This window comes from Poecilia reticulata, chromosome 14 (genome assembly GCF_904066995.2).
Source record: "Poecilia reticulata chromosome 14, P_reticulata-male-v2, whole genome shotgun sequence".
Lineage (NCBI taxonomy): Eukaryota > Metazoa > Chordata > Actinopteri > Cyprinodontiformes > Poeciliidae > Poecilia > Poecilia reticulata.
The window spans coordinates 23,199,534-23,216,395 of record NC_088843.1 but is presented as its reverse complement, the minus strand read 5'-3'; the positions used below and the strand labels follow the sequence as shown (position 1 = coordinate 23,216,395).

At 39.6% G+C, this 16,862-nt stretch overlaps 1 protein-coding gene across 10 annotated transcripts in view; it reads right to left on the bottom strand.

Annotated features, from left to right (window-relative positions):
• Positions 1–16,862, bottom strand: part of ncam1a (neural cell adhesion molecule 1a) — a 289,625-nt gene that overhangs the window by 50,070 nt on the left and 222,693 nt on the right. For 6 of the 10 annotated variants that reach the window (XM_008428576.3, XM_008428580.3, XM_008428582.3 and 3 more), the window contains exons 9-13: positions 16,305–16,334; positions 9,676–9,826; positions 6,549–6,733; positions 6,343–6,439; positions 3,369–3,536 (exon numbers count right to left, since the gene is read on the bottom strand). In XM_008428576.3, coding sequence (XP_008426798.1) covers positions 3,369–3,536; positions 6,343–6,439; positions 6,549–6,733; positions 9,676–9,826; positions 16,305–16,334 — 631 coding nt within the window. The remainder of the gene's footprint in view (positions 1–3,368; positions 3,537–6,342; positions 6,440–6,548; positions 6,734–9,675; positions 9,827–16,304; positions 16,335–16,862) is intronic. The other 4 variants (XM_081615779.1, XM_008428583.3, XM_008428585.3 and 1 more) reach the window with 1 other exon arrangement.

The window sequence follows — 16,862 nt, the reverse complement described above, 5'->3', positions numbered from 1 at the left end:
AAAGATGTTGCGGCCCAACTTTACATATCACTTACATCCCTGATGTGTCAAGATTTATGTTTGTAAGATTACCAAAAGTGTAAACATTAAACAGCTATGACTCATTTTGCAACGCCTGTTATCAATGGAACATTCCCCAACATTTAATTCAGAGAAAAGCTGCACAACATTAACAACTTTTTCCCCCAGGAGAGGAGTTCTCACCGCAGTGAAAGGGTAAAAAGTGAGAGCAGAAAGAAAGCAGGCCAAAAGGCTGAAAAATAATTACTGGGGGAGCATTGTGGGCTCCCAATACAGATTTAATTGCGGGGAAATGAATTAAATTAAGGATCTATTAAAACCCAAGAGCCATCAGGTGTAGAACAAAGGGAAAGCAATCAATAGCGGGTGTGAGTGCAAGTTTCCTGAATCAGGTGAATTAATCTGATAACGTAAGGATTCTACACACCCGACATGCATGCGCTTCCTCTCGTGTCATAAAGAGCTACTTGGCTGATGCCCCACTGAGCGACACAAAGCAGAGTAATTTCATAGCCGAGAGCTAATTTCAGTTGTGCAAAAAGAAAAAAAAAAAAAATAAACACCTGTGCAACATGTCTCCACTACTGCGACAGCATGTATGAGATTAACATCTCAATCAGAGGGAGTTTCAGAGAGAACTATTTACATACAACTAGAAAGCGTTCCGCCAGATGGATTCAGAGCTTTTAGCGTCGGAATATAATTGATGTCAGCGTCAAAACGCTTCGTGTTTTGATGAAATTTCTCGGCCGCCTGCAGTAATTTGGTTCCTGCTGCTTCTGGAAAAGGTTATCTCCACAGAACCTCACAGTTGCTACAAATTCAGCCCTCCTGCTGCCCTCTGTGCTGCGACAAAGAATCATTATGATGCAGGATGACGACGCCTGTACATGTTACTGTTAATTAATCAGTCTAATTCTGAGCATATGAGAAAAGCATAATTTAAAATGAAAGGTTCTGCTCTGGTGCCTGAAGAAACACAATGATCTCTGGGATATTGTAGATTGAATTCATTTGAAAATATGTTATTTATCAAAAAGCGAAATAAAACGTTGTCATAACTCATAACGCCCAAGTATCTTCAAACAATTGTTGTCAGTGGAAGGATCTCCAGTAGCGGACAGTCTTGCACAAATGTAAGGAAGCCTCTGACTGAAGACTGTTGCAGAATGACAGTCGGGACTAAAATGACATTCCAACAGGGCAATATGTGGCAGAGACTACATTCTTACAGTAATGTGTTCTGGATGACACCATCAGTTTTTGGCTAGCACTGCTAATCCGCCTCCTTTGCTTTTGCTGTTTCCTTTTTAGATTTCTGTCTGATGACAGTTTGAACTTCCTCCTTCTCTTTCTGCTCTGAGCCCATGCAGCCTTCTTTCCTCTGGGATTTGGGGTCAAAGTTGAGGTGCTATTTGAACTAGTAGAGATGCTAATTACCAGCTACTGGTTGCAAAACAAACAAACAAACAACAAAAAAATCAAAGCAACAATATCTCATGTGAAGGTAAAAAAGTAAGAGCAAACATCTTTCTAGCTGCACAACATACAAAACCAGAGGGAATAACATCCTAAATGTGCAACACCTCAACCAAAAAAATGACAAACAAAAGCATAGAAAATGACTAACAGAATGGCTGCCACCATGACTAGAGCAACTCTAGCTTCTGTCATCACACTTCAGACTTTAGACACATACTAAAAAGAGCAAAATGTAGTTTGTTCAAATCCCAGCTTTAAAATTCAGCTACAAAGACAAATAGTTTCTCCAACACAGATAATCCAGCTGTACTGTAATGTGAAGGCAGCTCTGTGCAAAGGCTGTCTGTTCATTTAGAGCTTTCTCTAATTAGCGTATGCTAACATGGTGGCGCTGTGTGATTACACTGTGGTGGGTGAGCCAGCTACTTCCTTTAAACATGTGACGGCGGCTCCGGTTCACACACAAAAGCCTCTCTTATTGAGACACTCTGCCACTTGATAATTCTTCATCAGCCACACTTTGCTTCTTTTCTTCCCTGGCATTTTGCTGCTCCAACGGCTCCAAGTTTGCTCTGTCTGATTTCAGAATGTAACAAGGCTCGTGAAAACGTCTCTTCGCTTTGAAAAGCGCTCCAATTTCTCTGCGGTGGAGAAGCCGTTGTAGCAAAGGCTGAGATATTTCGGTGGCATTTACTGTTCAGCCGCGTGTTGGGCTTCGCGAACATGTTTGCATGACGGGCGGCTCTCGGGCCTGGTGCTGACAGCTGAGCCTGTCAGCCGCTGACTGATGCGTCCCATGTGGCAGGAGAGACGAAAAGCATCCAGATCTGTGTGCGCTGCGAGCCGTCATTGGGACAGGGATATTATCTGGGGCCTGTCAGCATCTGAACCCGCTGTCATTTACACTACACTGTGCTCTACCTCTTGTCCTGACGTCAGCCACTGTCATGACTGGATTACCTGCTGATACCAAACGGCTGTACAGAAACACTTCAGCACTTCGAAACCGAGAAGCGTCTCCACTTGGAGCTAAATAATAACTGTGCGGCAGCAGGGTAATCGTGATGGAGAAGCAAAATAATAATTGGGTAATTTCATGTAAATATCAGCTGGCAGAAAGATTTTAAGGGTTAAGTTAATCCATTAGTAAATATGTAAACATGGATGTTCATTACATGGACAGATGTTTGATTTAAGGACTACATTCAAATTGCAGATCTTGATGCACAACATAGACGTCCATAAGTAAATCTGAAAAAAGAAAATGTCTACATATTTTCTACTGTTTGGGTGCTGACAAGATCATAACAATTCAAATTCAAGTCAAGATTCTTTATTGATCCCAAAGGCTAATTAAAAGTTAAATGTAGCTGATTTCATGGAAAAAAAAGTTACTGTAGATGGAAGAAGCTGTAGAAAACGAAAGCACAACTAAATAGTCTTTTGGAGAAAGATTTACTAAAACTAAGCAACAATTTTTGGGAGGTCTGATGAAACCAACTGAAGCTTTATCTGAGATCTTAATTACAAGGTTCTGATGTCAGCTCCAATGTGTGATAAATCATAAAACAGGGCTGAACGTGAGCTAAATGATCACCCGGGGCATCTTGCAATAGCTGCTGTGCTTTGTTACGATACATTTTTTAAGCAACTTTCGGGAGGAAATGTAGGAAAGACTCGACTCTCTGTTTACCTCAACACTGAACCTCATGGAGCAGAACTGTGTGTCTGCAGCAGTTTACATGCTGCTCCCCTGTTTTATCAAACACAATGAGAAATCCAGAATGAATCTTCCTGCTGCTCTCTGAGTTTCATTTCCAGTTGGAGATGCATTCTGGGGAGATAAAAAAAAAAAAAAAGCTCACCGTCTTCAGCTTTGTACTCCTCACTTTTCCACTCCTTCCCAGGCAAACGCCATTCCACTCTGTACTTTAATATTGGCACTCCACCCAAGGAGTTCGGTTCCTCGAACTCCACCACCGCCGTGCTGGAGAACGGTTGCACTTCTTCAATTTTAGGCGACGACGGCACCTCTGTAGCAACGACAAAACAAAACGATTAACCTCTGAATGAAAAAGTTCATTATTGGATAAAATAACTGTTTTGCCATTTTTGGGAGTTAAGTTTTAGGAAGATGTAAATTAAATGTCAAGTAATTGACTGTGTACAGGAGAGGGAATCAGTTTTAACACTTTAATTCAGAAAGATTTGAACCCTGAGGTTAGCAGCAGTTTGCAGAAGTGATACCTCTGTTTGGGTAAACACCAGAAATGAGGTCCTCCTTTAATAACCAGGCTGCAGGTTTGTCTCATTAAACCTTCCCTGTGCTTGCTGCTGCTGCTGAACTGCATTTAATGCCACCGAAGAGCCACAAACACGCCGGTCACCAAATGACAGAGGAGCCGTTAGACATGACATAATGAGTTTCCAGCAACCGTTTAGATCCCGCCTGTGATGCACTTTGAGCCATGATTAAAGGACTCGGTGATTTGGTCTCGTAAGCAGCGCTCTGCAGAGACTAACCTTCCTTATGACGGCGCTAACTTTGTTTTTATTCTCTCCAGGGAAGATGCTCAGGTGGATGTTGGCTTCATTTAATAACCTTTGTTTAATCTTATATTAATGTTATCATTATATAACCTAAAATACTGTTTTAAAACTTTTAATTAGTAAAGCATGACTACTTCTTTGCCTGGCGCACCGCTAAGTGGTTACACAGTTGGGAAAGATGAGAGAACATGCTTATTCAGAAAAGGTGGATGTGTGTTGATGCTAATAAAATTAGCCTGAATGATCTTTCCATCACACACACACAGGGATCAGGATGAAAAATCTTCACGCCTCGCTGTTTGAGGACTGCAAAGGACTACAACCAATACATCTGATCTGATTTTATTTCCTACCATCACAAACATAAACAGATGGCATTCGCTAAATGCTACTAGGACTTTTAACTGTAATTGGAAGACTGACATTTTTCTCAAAACCAATGACTAATGTGTGGAAAAGCATGATGGAGGAGTCGCTATGCTGTGGGTCAATTTTCTGCCAAAGACACTGGAAAGCTTGTTCACAGTTACTGGGACCATGAAGTAATTTAACACAAAAATCTCATGGTAAATGGGTCATCACTGGATGAGTCAGCAGATAAATAACCTAAAAGAAAAGTTATTGAATCAGAACAACCTTTTTCCATGGAAATCTCAGTTCACAGATATAAACTATTTAGAAAACCTGAGGAAAAGAAATCAGAGTGGATCCAGGATGATGAGAGAAGAATGAACAAAATGCTCAGCTGGAGGTTTCTTCCTGTTTACATGCTTGATCTGAGGGATTGCTGGAAAGTCAATGACACAACACAAGTGATCGTCTACTGTCACTACATCCAGGAGGCAAGTTTTTAAACTAATTTGAGTAATGAACTGAACTTAATGAACTAATTGGACTTCAATTTTTTTTTCTTCTTTTTTTATGTTTTACAAAGTGCCTTAAGATAACACATGTCGTGATTTGGTGTTATACAAATAAGCTGAACTGAGTTTAACTGTATGCTAGTTTTCAGAGGAGAGAACTAGGTGCTGTCCTGGGGACCTGCTCAATTTGCAACCAGCAGGGGCACCGAGAATTGTGGGACTTGTCATTTTGAAAGTTTTCTGCATAGCATTAAGCTGCTCCAAAAATAAATAAATAAATAAATAAATAAATAAATAAATAAATAAATAAATAAAATAAAAGCAGAAGGCACTGTCGGTCTCCAAGTGTAGTACAGGTCTCTTCTAAAGCCCAGCATGCATCTCTTTAATAATAGAACCTCTTCTAACTGATGTACACAGTTTAATGTGAAACACTCTGTACCTAGTGATGCTAATTTTTGTACTTTAATATTCAAACAGCTGCTACAATATGTTATCTTTGAATAACAGTCATATTCAATGCAAAAACTGCTGAAATCTCTAGGGGGCACTAGAGAGGCTTTAGGGTTTAAGTCTTGTTTGGACACAGTCTACATTAGCCTCTTTAGCAGCTATAAACGGTGCAGATAAATAATTTTAAACTAATCATTTAAACTGTCTGGAGCTGCTGCTGATGTCTGCATTCTGAGGGGTTCCAACGTGTAATCCTCGAGCACATTAAATGTTTTAATTGTCCAACACTTTTTTTTTCCAGTGTGCATGTTATTGAGACATATAGAAAGCAGGGAGGGCCAGCCACTGGAGGAAGTCACTTCAGTCATACTGATGAAGTTTTACAGCGAAGCAAGGAAATTACCTCAAAGAGCCCACAGGATATAACACAATGGCACCGAGGGTGTCACCACAATTAATTCGGCCACACACCATTTAGAGATCCTGAGCGACCTATCGTTTGCAAGGGCTCCAAAGCAATTTGCATGCAGAATGAAGCTAGGCCTGACCAAATTCACAGCAGAGGAGAAGAAAAGACTTTAGAGGCAGAGCCTGCTGTGATTTCAGTGTTTTTCTCACCGACTGCTGCTCAGATGGAGCTGCAGAGCATCTCAAGGTTCCCTGCAACTTTACTTTCTGTTTACACCTTTCTGAAGCAAACATAATGCATCCTTTTAGTTATAGGGAGGCAAAGCAGATTTTTTTTTCTGCAGTCGTCTTCTCAATTGTGAAAATGGATGATAAATGTAACTCATTCTTTATTATTATTCTGTGCATTCATTGGCTGATGCCTAACTTGTTGACGATGCTCCTTGTAGCAGATTCTAACATTCTTCCTTGTTGAATGCTGCAGTTTTTGCTTTTATTGCACTGATTCATTGTCCATGTAGATTGACATGTTAACAACCCCTATTTGTGTTTTCAGTGAACCAACCTGCTTGGATTAGAATGAACTCCTTGGATTCAGAGCCTATCACATTTGTAGCTGTGCAGTTGTAGCTCCCAAAGTCGTTTTGGGACTCAGGTGTGATCTAAGAGAGAGAGAGAGAAAAGCTGAAAACTTATCAGGATTTTTTTTTATTATTTCATGCTTATGTACATCCGGTCAGTCAAGAAACACAAATATGTTTGGTGTAACACCTCCAGGAGGCTGATGGTTGGGGTATTGAAGATCTTTATGTTGGTTGAGTTAGCGGTCGGCAGCTCCATGCCGTCTCTGAACCAAACCACCGAGGCTCTGGGGTTGGCTGCCACCTCACAAGAAATATTGGCTGGATTTCCTTCCCATGTGTGTGCTGTCACTAAGCCCATGATCTTTGGAGAATCTAAAGGAATAGAAAGAAAAGACGGAACACATGAAAGATCTGGAAAAACAAATATTCCAGATTCATTTCTAAACAGGAGATGATCGACTTGTATGCACCGTCATTTGGGTTGTTATTGATTTACAAATTTGTAAAATCTCTAACCTTTTAATCCAAGAAGCTTGTGTTATGCTGCTTATTAATTTCCATTATTAAAGCAATATCCCAGACATCAGTTGTCAATTGAAAACCAATGACCACTCTTGGCACTTATTATGTTCCAAGAAGTCTGCCACAGGTTAAGAATCAATACTGTGCACAATCCCATGGATTTTCAAGCAATTACTCAAAGTGATTTAAGGTTTAAGTCCCAATTTTTGAAACTGACAAAGCAGATGCTTGACATTAGCGTTCCAACATGTAAAGTCAGAGGTCCTTGAGCAACCCTGAGTTCAAATCCCAAACATGGCTGCAATGAACATACTATATACACAATGGATGAAAGGTAAGGTCAATGCAGGGCCAATGTTTGAGCATTCCAGGTCTCTGCTGTGTTTTTATTTCTAAAGACACCACTGAGTTCTATGGATTTTTGTGTGATAGTTAGCTTGGTTCAAAGTGGCCTCACAAAGCATAGAGGAGAAATAGAAATATTTTCACTCTCAATCCCAGACGTTCCTTCATCATTCAGCATCATATTTATTACATTTCAGTATTTTTGCTGCATCCCTTGTAATGCTTGATCTAAAAAATGGAAATTTGGCAAAGACTAGTTTGTGAAAATGAAACTTGGTACCACAAAACCAATTTGGAAGACAATAATGCTAAACAAACCTATATGGCTAAGAAAATGAGGCTTAGAGAGAAACATTTTACCAGGTTGCTACTGTATCAGTCTCTCAGCAGCAAACCTCAATAAACCCAACCCAGTAAAATGGATCGTGCTGTGTGGCAGATAGATGGCCCAGCACTTGAATTACATCTTCATTGTGCGGAGTGGAGACAGAGGACACGGAGTGAGAGCTGTACTCAAAACAAAGCACCTTTCTTATCGATAATTGCCTGGCAACACTGATTCAGCTGCCTGGTTGTTTTGGTGATTACACTGGCTAACTGCAAGTCCTCAAAGAGCTCCATCAATGGCGCATTGTGATCGCATCTCTGAACTTTAAAGCACAATAGGCTCAGGGATTATTAGTCCAATTAGACAGTGATTGTCTTTTTCACTCCTTTTAGGAATAGATCTCAATATTAGATTAAACTTTCTTGGCCAATCACATTAAGCCAGCAGGATTTTTAACAACCCATCACATCCTCTTTCACATTCATTATCTTCCAGTTGTTTGAGGTCTAGTTACAAGAGTAACAGGCAGTCTAGGATGGAAGCTCAGACATGCCTCTTTTCCAGTTTCACTTTCCAGCTCCTTCCATAGGGTTCCTAAACCACAAGGGATACGGAGTCCTTCCAGCATATAGAGTCCATTCTGAGTCTGCCCTGGGGTCTCCTTCCAGCACTACGTGCTCACAAAATGTCCAGGAGGTATTCTTATGAGACTACCTAGACTACCTCAGTGACTTGACTCTAAGCTCCTCACCCTTAAAGACCGTTGAGATCCCACTGACATCACAAATGGAGGAAATTCATTTCAGCTTCTTGCATCCCAGATCTTTTCCATCACATCATGCACTTAGTTGAGAGTCTGAACGTAAACAACCGAAGGGCTTTGCTTCTTTCTTCACCATGACAGACTGGCACGGTCATGGTCTCTTTCCTGCTGATATGGCCTCAGTCAGTCTACCCATCTCCCTTTCCATCCTTCTATCAACTCTGAACAAGACACCCAAATACTTGAAGTCTTCTGGTTAAGGCAGGAGGGGGTGACTCTCATACTGCCCGGTTTGCATTTGTGAAGTAGATGTGAACAGCTTTGGGGCATGCTGAGAGACAAGTGTTGAAGATGCCAACTGTACCACACAAAGCAAAGATCAGACCCAAACGTTCCCAAACCAGACCTTTGTTATCCTTATCCATAGCCTTAGTTCAACCTGTGCTGGAAACAAGTTCGACTAAGTACCAAAAAGAGGGACACACCCAGATAGTTTTTAAAAGTATCCATGGAGTCGAATGCTCTACAAGATTCTCCACAAAATCCCTCATAGGACAGGATCATAATCCTCTCTCAGATCCACAAAACACATGTGAACATGAGAACCAAACTGCCATGACCCCTTCAGTAGGTTCACAATGGTAAAGATCTGGTTCACTGTTGTTCTTCTTAGAGGATGAAAGCTATAGTGCCCAGGTGTCTCTGAATTTAAGGTTTGATAGTCAACCCCCCCCCAGAGCATCTCTGGAGGTCTGAGAAGAGATCCGTCAGTAGCTGGATGGCTGTCAGCCTTCATCATCTCAGGATGAATCTTCTGGCATTCCTGCCCTGTAAAATTATCCCTGACCAAAATTATCTCTGTTTAGTGCTCAATCCAAGTCATCCACAACTCTCACAGTGACATTTTACATGCATCAAAAGAAAAAGGACTCGTTCTAAAAAAAAACTAAAAAAAACAGCTGTTAAAAAATTCTAAAAACGGCACCAGATCCCTAAAGAGAGGTTGGAAAGTGGGTCTTTGTTTCTATTGGTAACAAATCACAGTGGTACCACTGACCCGGCCCGCTGCTGAACCATTTATCTTGATGAAATGAGGTGAGCAGAAACTGGAACGTTCCCATTTCATTTGTTTGGTCTGGGAAAGAATTTCATTTCCTGTTATGTCCTTATTTGCATCTAAAGTTGTGATTTTATTTCAGGTCTACAAAATAAACTAACACTTAAAGGTGTTAAGATAACAAACACCTTTAAAAAAAATAAAGATTTTTATTTCCAGGCATGTCACATGAAACGATTCAATAGATGAATTAATTGTATTTATGAACTGAAGTGCGGAGAGAAAGTCATATGGCTTACAGCGCACTTCGAGGAACAGTTGCTGGTTGTCTTCTCCAATGGAGTTGCTGGCAGTGCAGAGGTAACGACCAGCATCGGTGAACTGGACGTCCTTCAGGGTGAGGGAGGACACCCGCGCATGGCTTCGTACTACGACGTTCCTGTCAAGGCTCTATAGAGAAAGACATAGCGAATTAAACACACATTAACACAGGTGACTTCAGTAGAAACCAGGAACAATCAAGAGATGAGAGCGAAAAGTAAATGATGTTTTGGTTGACTGGTTGACTTAGTTGTGCAAACACATCATGACCTGTTGAGTTAATGTTGACTGACCTGGTGGGGGATTGAAGTAACTGATATTAGATGCATTAAGTATTTTGTTATTGTAACTTGAACAACACCACAATCATAAACATTATGCTTTCCTCTTCACTTTAACATTTAACACATTATTTACCCCGCCTTTACCAGGTTTTAGGTATGGGTATGTAAAAGCTCACACCACAGATTGCACCATGGTAGATGCTGAAAAACTTAGAAATGGAAGTTGGAACATTTGTGAATAACTAAGCACAGTGGCCTATTCGTAGTTAAGTATTCACAGATTTTTCTGTGCAAAGTGGCCAATCCAGGAGTGCCATTCACTTTCCTTGGTGGATCCAGTGGATGCTAGATTCTGCAGTAGTACAAAGATGGTTACCACTGTGTATGTTAATGCATGTTAAGGTATATTTGTTGTTTGAACCATTGAAATAGGCAGTTGTAAACATTTTTAGAGAAAAGTCAGAGGCATATGAGGATTTCAGCCATTCATGCTGCTTGAGGTCCCTAAACCCCTCAGATACATGGAGTCCACCAAACACCCGAAACATACACCTGCACAAAATGTACAAAAATCTGGAGTTTTTACTAGGTTGCCTGTCTTTTTACCACAAATGTAAATTTTAGACCAAAATGGATTTAAAAATTGCTGTTAAGCAGGTTCAAATCCACATACTACAGCTTAAGTGTAAAATTTTTTTTTTACAATTTTTTTAAAAGGAAGCACAGAGTAGCAATTCTTTGGTCAAATCCCTTACAGTATGGATCTATCTGCGCTTATAAGGGGCTCTAAGTAAATTACACCTCACTTAAACTGGAAGTCAGTAAGTTTTAAAAAGCCCCGAGCAGTAAACTCTTGAAGTTGATTAGCGTCCCTACTTATTTAGAGGCCTTTCTGCAGGTTTACAAGCTGCACACTTACAGCTGGAGCGGCATAAAAGCAGTGAGGAAAATTAGCTTGTTAAATCCTGCTTTCATTTTCATTAGAGGATCCTGTTTATTGCCCTGGTTGTTATTCCGCGTTGCCGAGGACTCTGAGCTCCTGCACAGGTGTGCAGCTGACAAACGAGTTAACTCAAAGTACTCCACTCGCTTTTATAATAGAGCAATGCACCTGGCCTGATCCTTGATCTTTGCTGTACATCACGATGGTTTGTGTTGCAGCCTGTTTTCCCTCTCTCTCCGTCCCATCTGCAGTCTATATAAACACGGAGAGATTCATTGCTATAGACTTTCTGAAAGCCGCGAAATTCTGCAGCAAAACTTACAGCAGCCAGTAGCAATGAAACATACAATAGAGTGATGAAAAATGAATAATAATGGTATGGCTGTACAAAAACTCCAGCAGTTATAAATACAGTAACGACTTTTCTTCCCACACACCAGCAGGAGACATACATCTTCCTTCCAGCTTCTATGATGTTCCATTAATAATTCAAGCACACTCTGTGCTTTAGTCGTTACTGTTTATATTTATTTATCCATATTTTTCAGTATTGGAATTACAGCATGACTGTTTTTTTTGTTTTGTTGTTTTTTGCAGGAAAATGCGATGCACATGTGGCATAAATATTTTTCTTGTCTAATAAAAGATCTAAAGGAGTGTCCTGAAACATTTTAAAAAGGGCAGCATTAATCTTGTCTCCCTTGCACCATGCAGGCTGTTTAAATGCAAAAACAGAAAGGTTAACGGAGAATAATACTTTAATGAGACTGCAGAAACAGAAGTGAATGGGCAGACCTTTAAAAATAATTAATTTATCGGCTCCACCAAAAAAAGAGATTTAAATCTATCAGCTTTGATTCCACATTAAAGTGATTTCAGTAACGGTACGGACTGCCATGTTTTCTTTATGGAATTTTGTTCCAGAGGTGACCAGTGTATTATTTAAAATGGCAGAAATCACGCTATAGAAAAGAAACACTGTGCTCGCAAAACACCTGCAGAGATAAATTACAGCAATTCTTTTCAGCAAAACAGAACAGAAAATACAGCGTTTGTTGCTAAAATGAATCTATTACTGCATTAAATCATGATTGTGGTTTTTGTCGTGTCAGTGACACTTTTAAAGCCATAACATCATCATGTTGGCTTTTACCAGTCTTAGGATTTGTTTTTATCATTGTTGAGGTTAATAAACATGTAAACAACTTTTAAATATTGTTTACTCAAAAAAAAAATCTTCTCACTTAATTCTATAGAACGTCTCACATAAAAAACTCAAAACATAAATGAAACTGCTCTGCTGAAAATGTGACTTATTCAATAGCAGAGTTAAAAACATGGAACATATATTTGTATAAAACACATTTCATCCCTGTTTACAGTCAGAGCCTTGGGTCAAATGAGCTGGAGATGCATGCATTCATTTAACACAGCTGGTTATCCATCCAGACATCCATGGATATTTGGATGTAATTTAAGAACATGAAATGAATCAAACTTGTTTTTTTTTTTTCAAAAACAGCAACAACCTCGCTACAGGGATTTATTTTATTTATTCAAATGTTTTCCTTTGAGAGAAATTAGCATTTAGCACAAGCTTAGGTTGGCAAACTAAATTAAAATATCCTAGAAACAGGCATCTGATTCTTCATGTCTGAGGAGTACTGTTAGAAACACGAGGCATTCGAAGAAATTATTCCTTCCAGAACTTTATCAGATTCTGAAAAACTCATCTTGGCTATATAAAAGTCCTTCTCTATTCAGAAGACCTGTGGATATTTAAGTTGTAGACTGAAGCTTAATCTATGCTCAACCGATACATGCTTAATTTATGCTAATACTTCCTTGTCAATCTTTAAAGGATTTTTTTTTTTTTTTATCCAGTAGATGTAGGTGGAGCACAAAAAGCTCTTTCTCGTCAGAAAGAGCTGAAATCTTTATGACAAGATGCAAGAGGAAGTGTTGGAGTAAGTTGTCTCTCTTGACTTATTGCTGTGCACTTCTGGTCAGCTGCCTAAAGGAGTAGTCCAACATTCAGCAGCATCACAGTCCACAAAGACTCTTTAAAGATATGTGGATGTCATGATTGGGATATTAGAGTACTTTTAAATCTAATTAAATCTCTAAATCCTTTCAGTTTTGATGAAGTATACCCATGGATTCTGTGCTATCTCATCATGAAGTTGATATTACAGTCACGTTTGGTCCATCCAAATCCATGTTGAATACATATCATGGTTGTTTGACCTTTTCTAATGTTGATGAAATATCACTTGAACCATCCAGCACCTTTAACCCAGTGTCACCTAATAAGCAGATTATTATTGATCAAACCAAGCTCCTGTTAAAAGGTCAAGTTTTTTTTTTTTTTGCTTCTTAAAGTGAACTTAGAAATACAATGAAAACAGAGAGGAATAGCACTGCAGTCATAATCATACTTTAACCTGGTCATCTGCCATTCTCTCAGCCAGAGAAAAAGTTCTACCAGTCAGCTGTAGACATTCTTGCGTAATGTTTATTTTCCCTCTATTTTACATTAGACCCTTTTATTAGTTTAAAGGATTCATCTGATTTAACCAAACTGTGTAATTAGGATCTAAAATGACTGCACAGGGAACCCGCAGATCTTTTTATACCCATCCAATAATAGTTTCTCAAGCAGTGTATTTTATTGGGGGGTTTAAAAAATAGTGGAGAATTGTGAAGTAAAATAAACTTGTTTATATAATTTTTTTCAAACTTTATGACTGGACTGTATTGGACAGAGCTGACCTGTAGTTGGTTGGCACATCTGACACAAGTTGCGGCAATGTGAGTATTGAGAGAGAGTTACAGGCAGATGGTGAAGTCAGCCATATTGGTGAAGGTCACTGGACACAGAGGATGGCCCAAATGACAACATTACCAGAAATTAAGGGTCCAGCTGATCGTACAATGGAACCACCTGGGTTCATGCAAACGCAAAAACTGAAGTCATTAATCTCCATTAAGGGCTGTAAATACCATTCAGTGCCTGTTTAGACCCTTTCGCTCTAAACATGTTTGTTTCTTGTCTGCTACTTTTTAAACACATTGTTTTCTACATGTTAGTACAAAAATATCCGATTTTACTGTGACAATCTAGTTACAAAACAACTGAATTCTGATGTACTACCATGCCGACCTTTAAGATGGCTGTCTGACTGTCTGACTGACTGTCGGATGCTCCAGAAACTGCCTGTTACTCTATCTGCACTCACCTTGCCACCAGTTGAGTCTACTAAGACCGGTTCAGCTCCTTGGAAACCAATTCTTAAATATACACTCATCAGGTCTTACTAAATGGTATGATTGTCTCTGGGTGTTCAACAGTTTTTCTCAGAGAATGTACCTAATTTATAGAAATAGAGAACATGTTGTATTATTATCTGATCATTAAGATGCCTTGTGTTTCCAAAGATGTTAGAGATACAATAAATACACAAAACTAAATAGGAATAAAATGACATGCAGACCAAAGGGTCTCAAACCATGTAGAAAATAAAAGTTATGAAAAACGAGGAAAATAGTACTGTTAGCTGGGAAAAACATATTTGTGCATAAACTCCATATTCTGCTCATGTTCCAGAGTGACCACAGGGTTGTGGCTTGGGGGGGGGGACACCACTAAAAATTAAATCATACTGCATGTTATGTACATTTGGCCCACAGATCCATAAATCTGCTCCAGTGAAATAATCACCATGGTGACTCGGTCATGGTCAGACTCTGGGATTCCTTCGTGTCAAACAGAAACATAATTTTCTATAATTAAAGCATCCTGGTGGTTATCAACAGCCCTGCGGGTTCATGAATTAATTAAAACAGGTCAGAAGCTAATTGTATGTTTTTCTATAAAGAGATGTTAGGATTCTGCATGTGGTGACACTTAGTACATGAGGAATTATGTCTTAGTAACACAGAGGCACCTACCAGGCGGTAAATATAATTAGAAAACCGTTTTTTTGCAGTCATTCAGTTTAAAAAACCTGGAAATTATTTAACATAGATTCATCCTACACAAAGCAGTTTAATTAATCAGTATGGTAACACCAGCAAACTTTAAAATCTATACAGTATTATCCGAATACTGTCCAAACAGGAGACATGAGAATCAACAAATGCAGACGACCTGAAGGTCCAGTCAAAGCAATCGGGTCTTCCTGAACTGCGGTGCTGAGGCAGCACCGCAGGCTGACCTCCTCCAGGCCGCGCCGCACTGATGCATTAATTGATGAGAAAGGAGCCCAAACTGAACACTGAGCTATCTTTTTGTTTTTTATTGGGCTGATGTAATACTGTAACTTTATGAGAAAGTTAATATTTCACTTTTCAGATGAAACATAAGTTCCACTTCTTGAACTGAATTACTGAGATAAATTCACTTTTTAATGATATGCTAGTTTACCTGAGGTACACGTGTATTTTTAGTCGGATGAGTGAGGTTGTTAGTGTCCAGCTCTAATCTATTATTTAGATCTTTTCCTCTGGTTTGTGGAGATGCTCCACGTCTTTCTACCAAAGCCTCGGAGTTTTTCACTGTCTGTCCAAATGATCCTTCCTATCCAGCTTCAATTCTGACTTAATCCACTTTTAATGCTTTCAGTCAGAAAAAAAAAAAAAAAACTAATTTTGTGGCTAACAAAATTGAATTAATTCTTCTAACATACGCATCTGAAAAACTGGAGAAGGAAACACTAAAAAATACATACACACCTCTTGGGAAAGGTGAGCCATGTTCGTCATCTGGACAAACTGTCTCACAGTCAGGCTCCAAATGACTGAAAGAGTCACCCAAGTGTGTAGTTAAAGCCAAAAACGCCGGCCCCTAGCAGGAGGCGCAACGTTTTCTAGCACTGTGTTAGGATTTATGCGAGTTCAACTCACGGCTTGCTCACAGCAGAGCAGACCGTGGTTTATTCAGCACCATGCCGCCGGCTCCCTGATCTGTCTACAACAAAAAGCAGGAGTCTTTATTTTCATTTCCCAAAAATGATTTTAAAGGCCGAGAACTTAGCAGACCCTGCAGCAGGAAATAACGGCACGGCCAGGAGAAAATAGCTCAGATTGCTTTCAGATCGCGCCTCCATCGCGAGATCAAGTCTGCCGACAACAACAACAAACAGCGACAACTAAATAGGGTAAGTCTAAATGTGTACTGGAACTAATTGGATTAAATGAACTGCACTACGTGCCTAATGACCTACACATTAAGTGTACAGCTAAAATCTAAAGCATATTAAATGCAAGCTAAATTACAACACCTCTGCTCTGCAATGGAAATGGTAACAGGAGGGGGAGTCTGGGGTGTAAGTTCAGGGTATTATTAGTTGACTTTGGGCTATGAAGTTTTTGGCAATACCTCATATTTGTCTGGTCGCGTCCAAGATGCCTGGGAAGAACAAAGACAGAGGAAGCAAAGGCAGAAACAGAGGAGTGAATGAGCTGTGAGACAGGATCCACAGACGGCAGAATGGATTTCCCTCATTCTGAATATTTCAGCACCAAAATGCACGTCTCATGTGCAGGACGCTGAAATTCCATGTAAATTACTTTCTGACATCAAAAACATCAAAGTACATCTCGTGTTTAGGCTGTTAAAATATATTAAAAACAGTATTAAAAATCTGTTGACTTGCTTTATGAGTTAGAAAATTGTGTAACAGGTCTTGACTGCAGAGCGGAATTATTTCAGCTAAACTCAAAAGACGATTTTCAATAGAGATCACCTTATTTTCATTCCTGTTTCATAAAACTGATTGTTCACAGAGAAACAGAGCAACCCCAGCACACAAAGGCCTTCAGATATTTGGTTGTCAAGCAGATTTGGTGATTCTTTGCTGTCGTTCTGTTACAGTGAACCTCAGAGATGCTAATGTACCTTCCTCCCCAGGCTCCCCCACGCTGTGGGGTGCAGAGA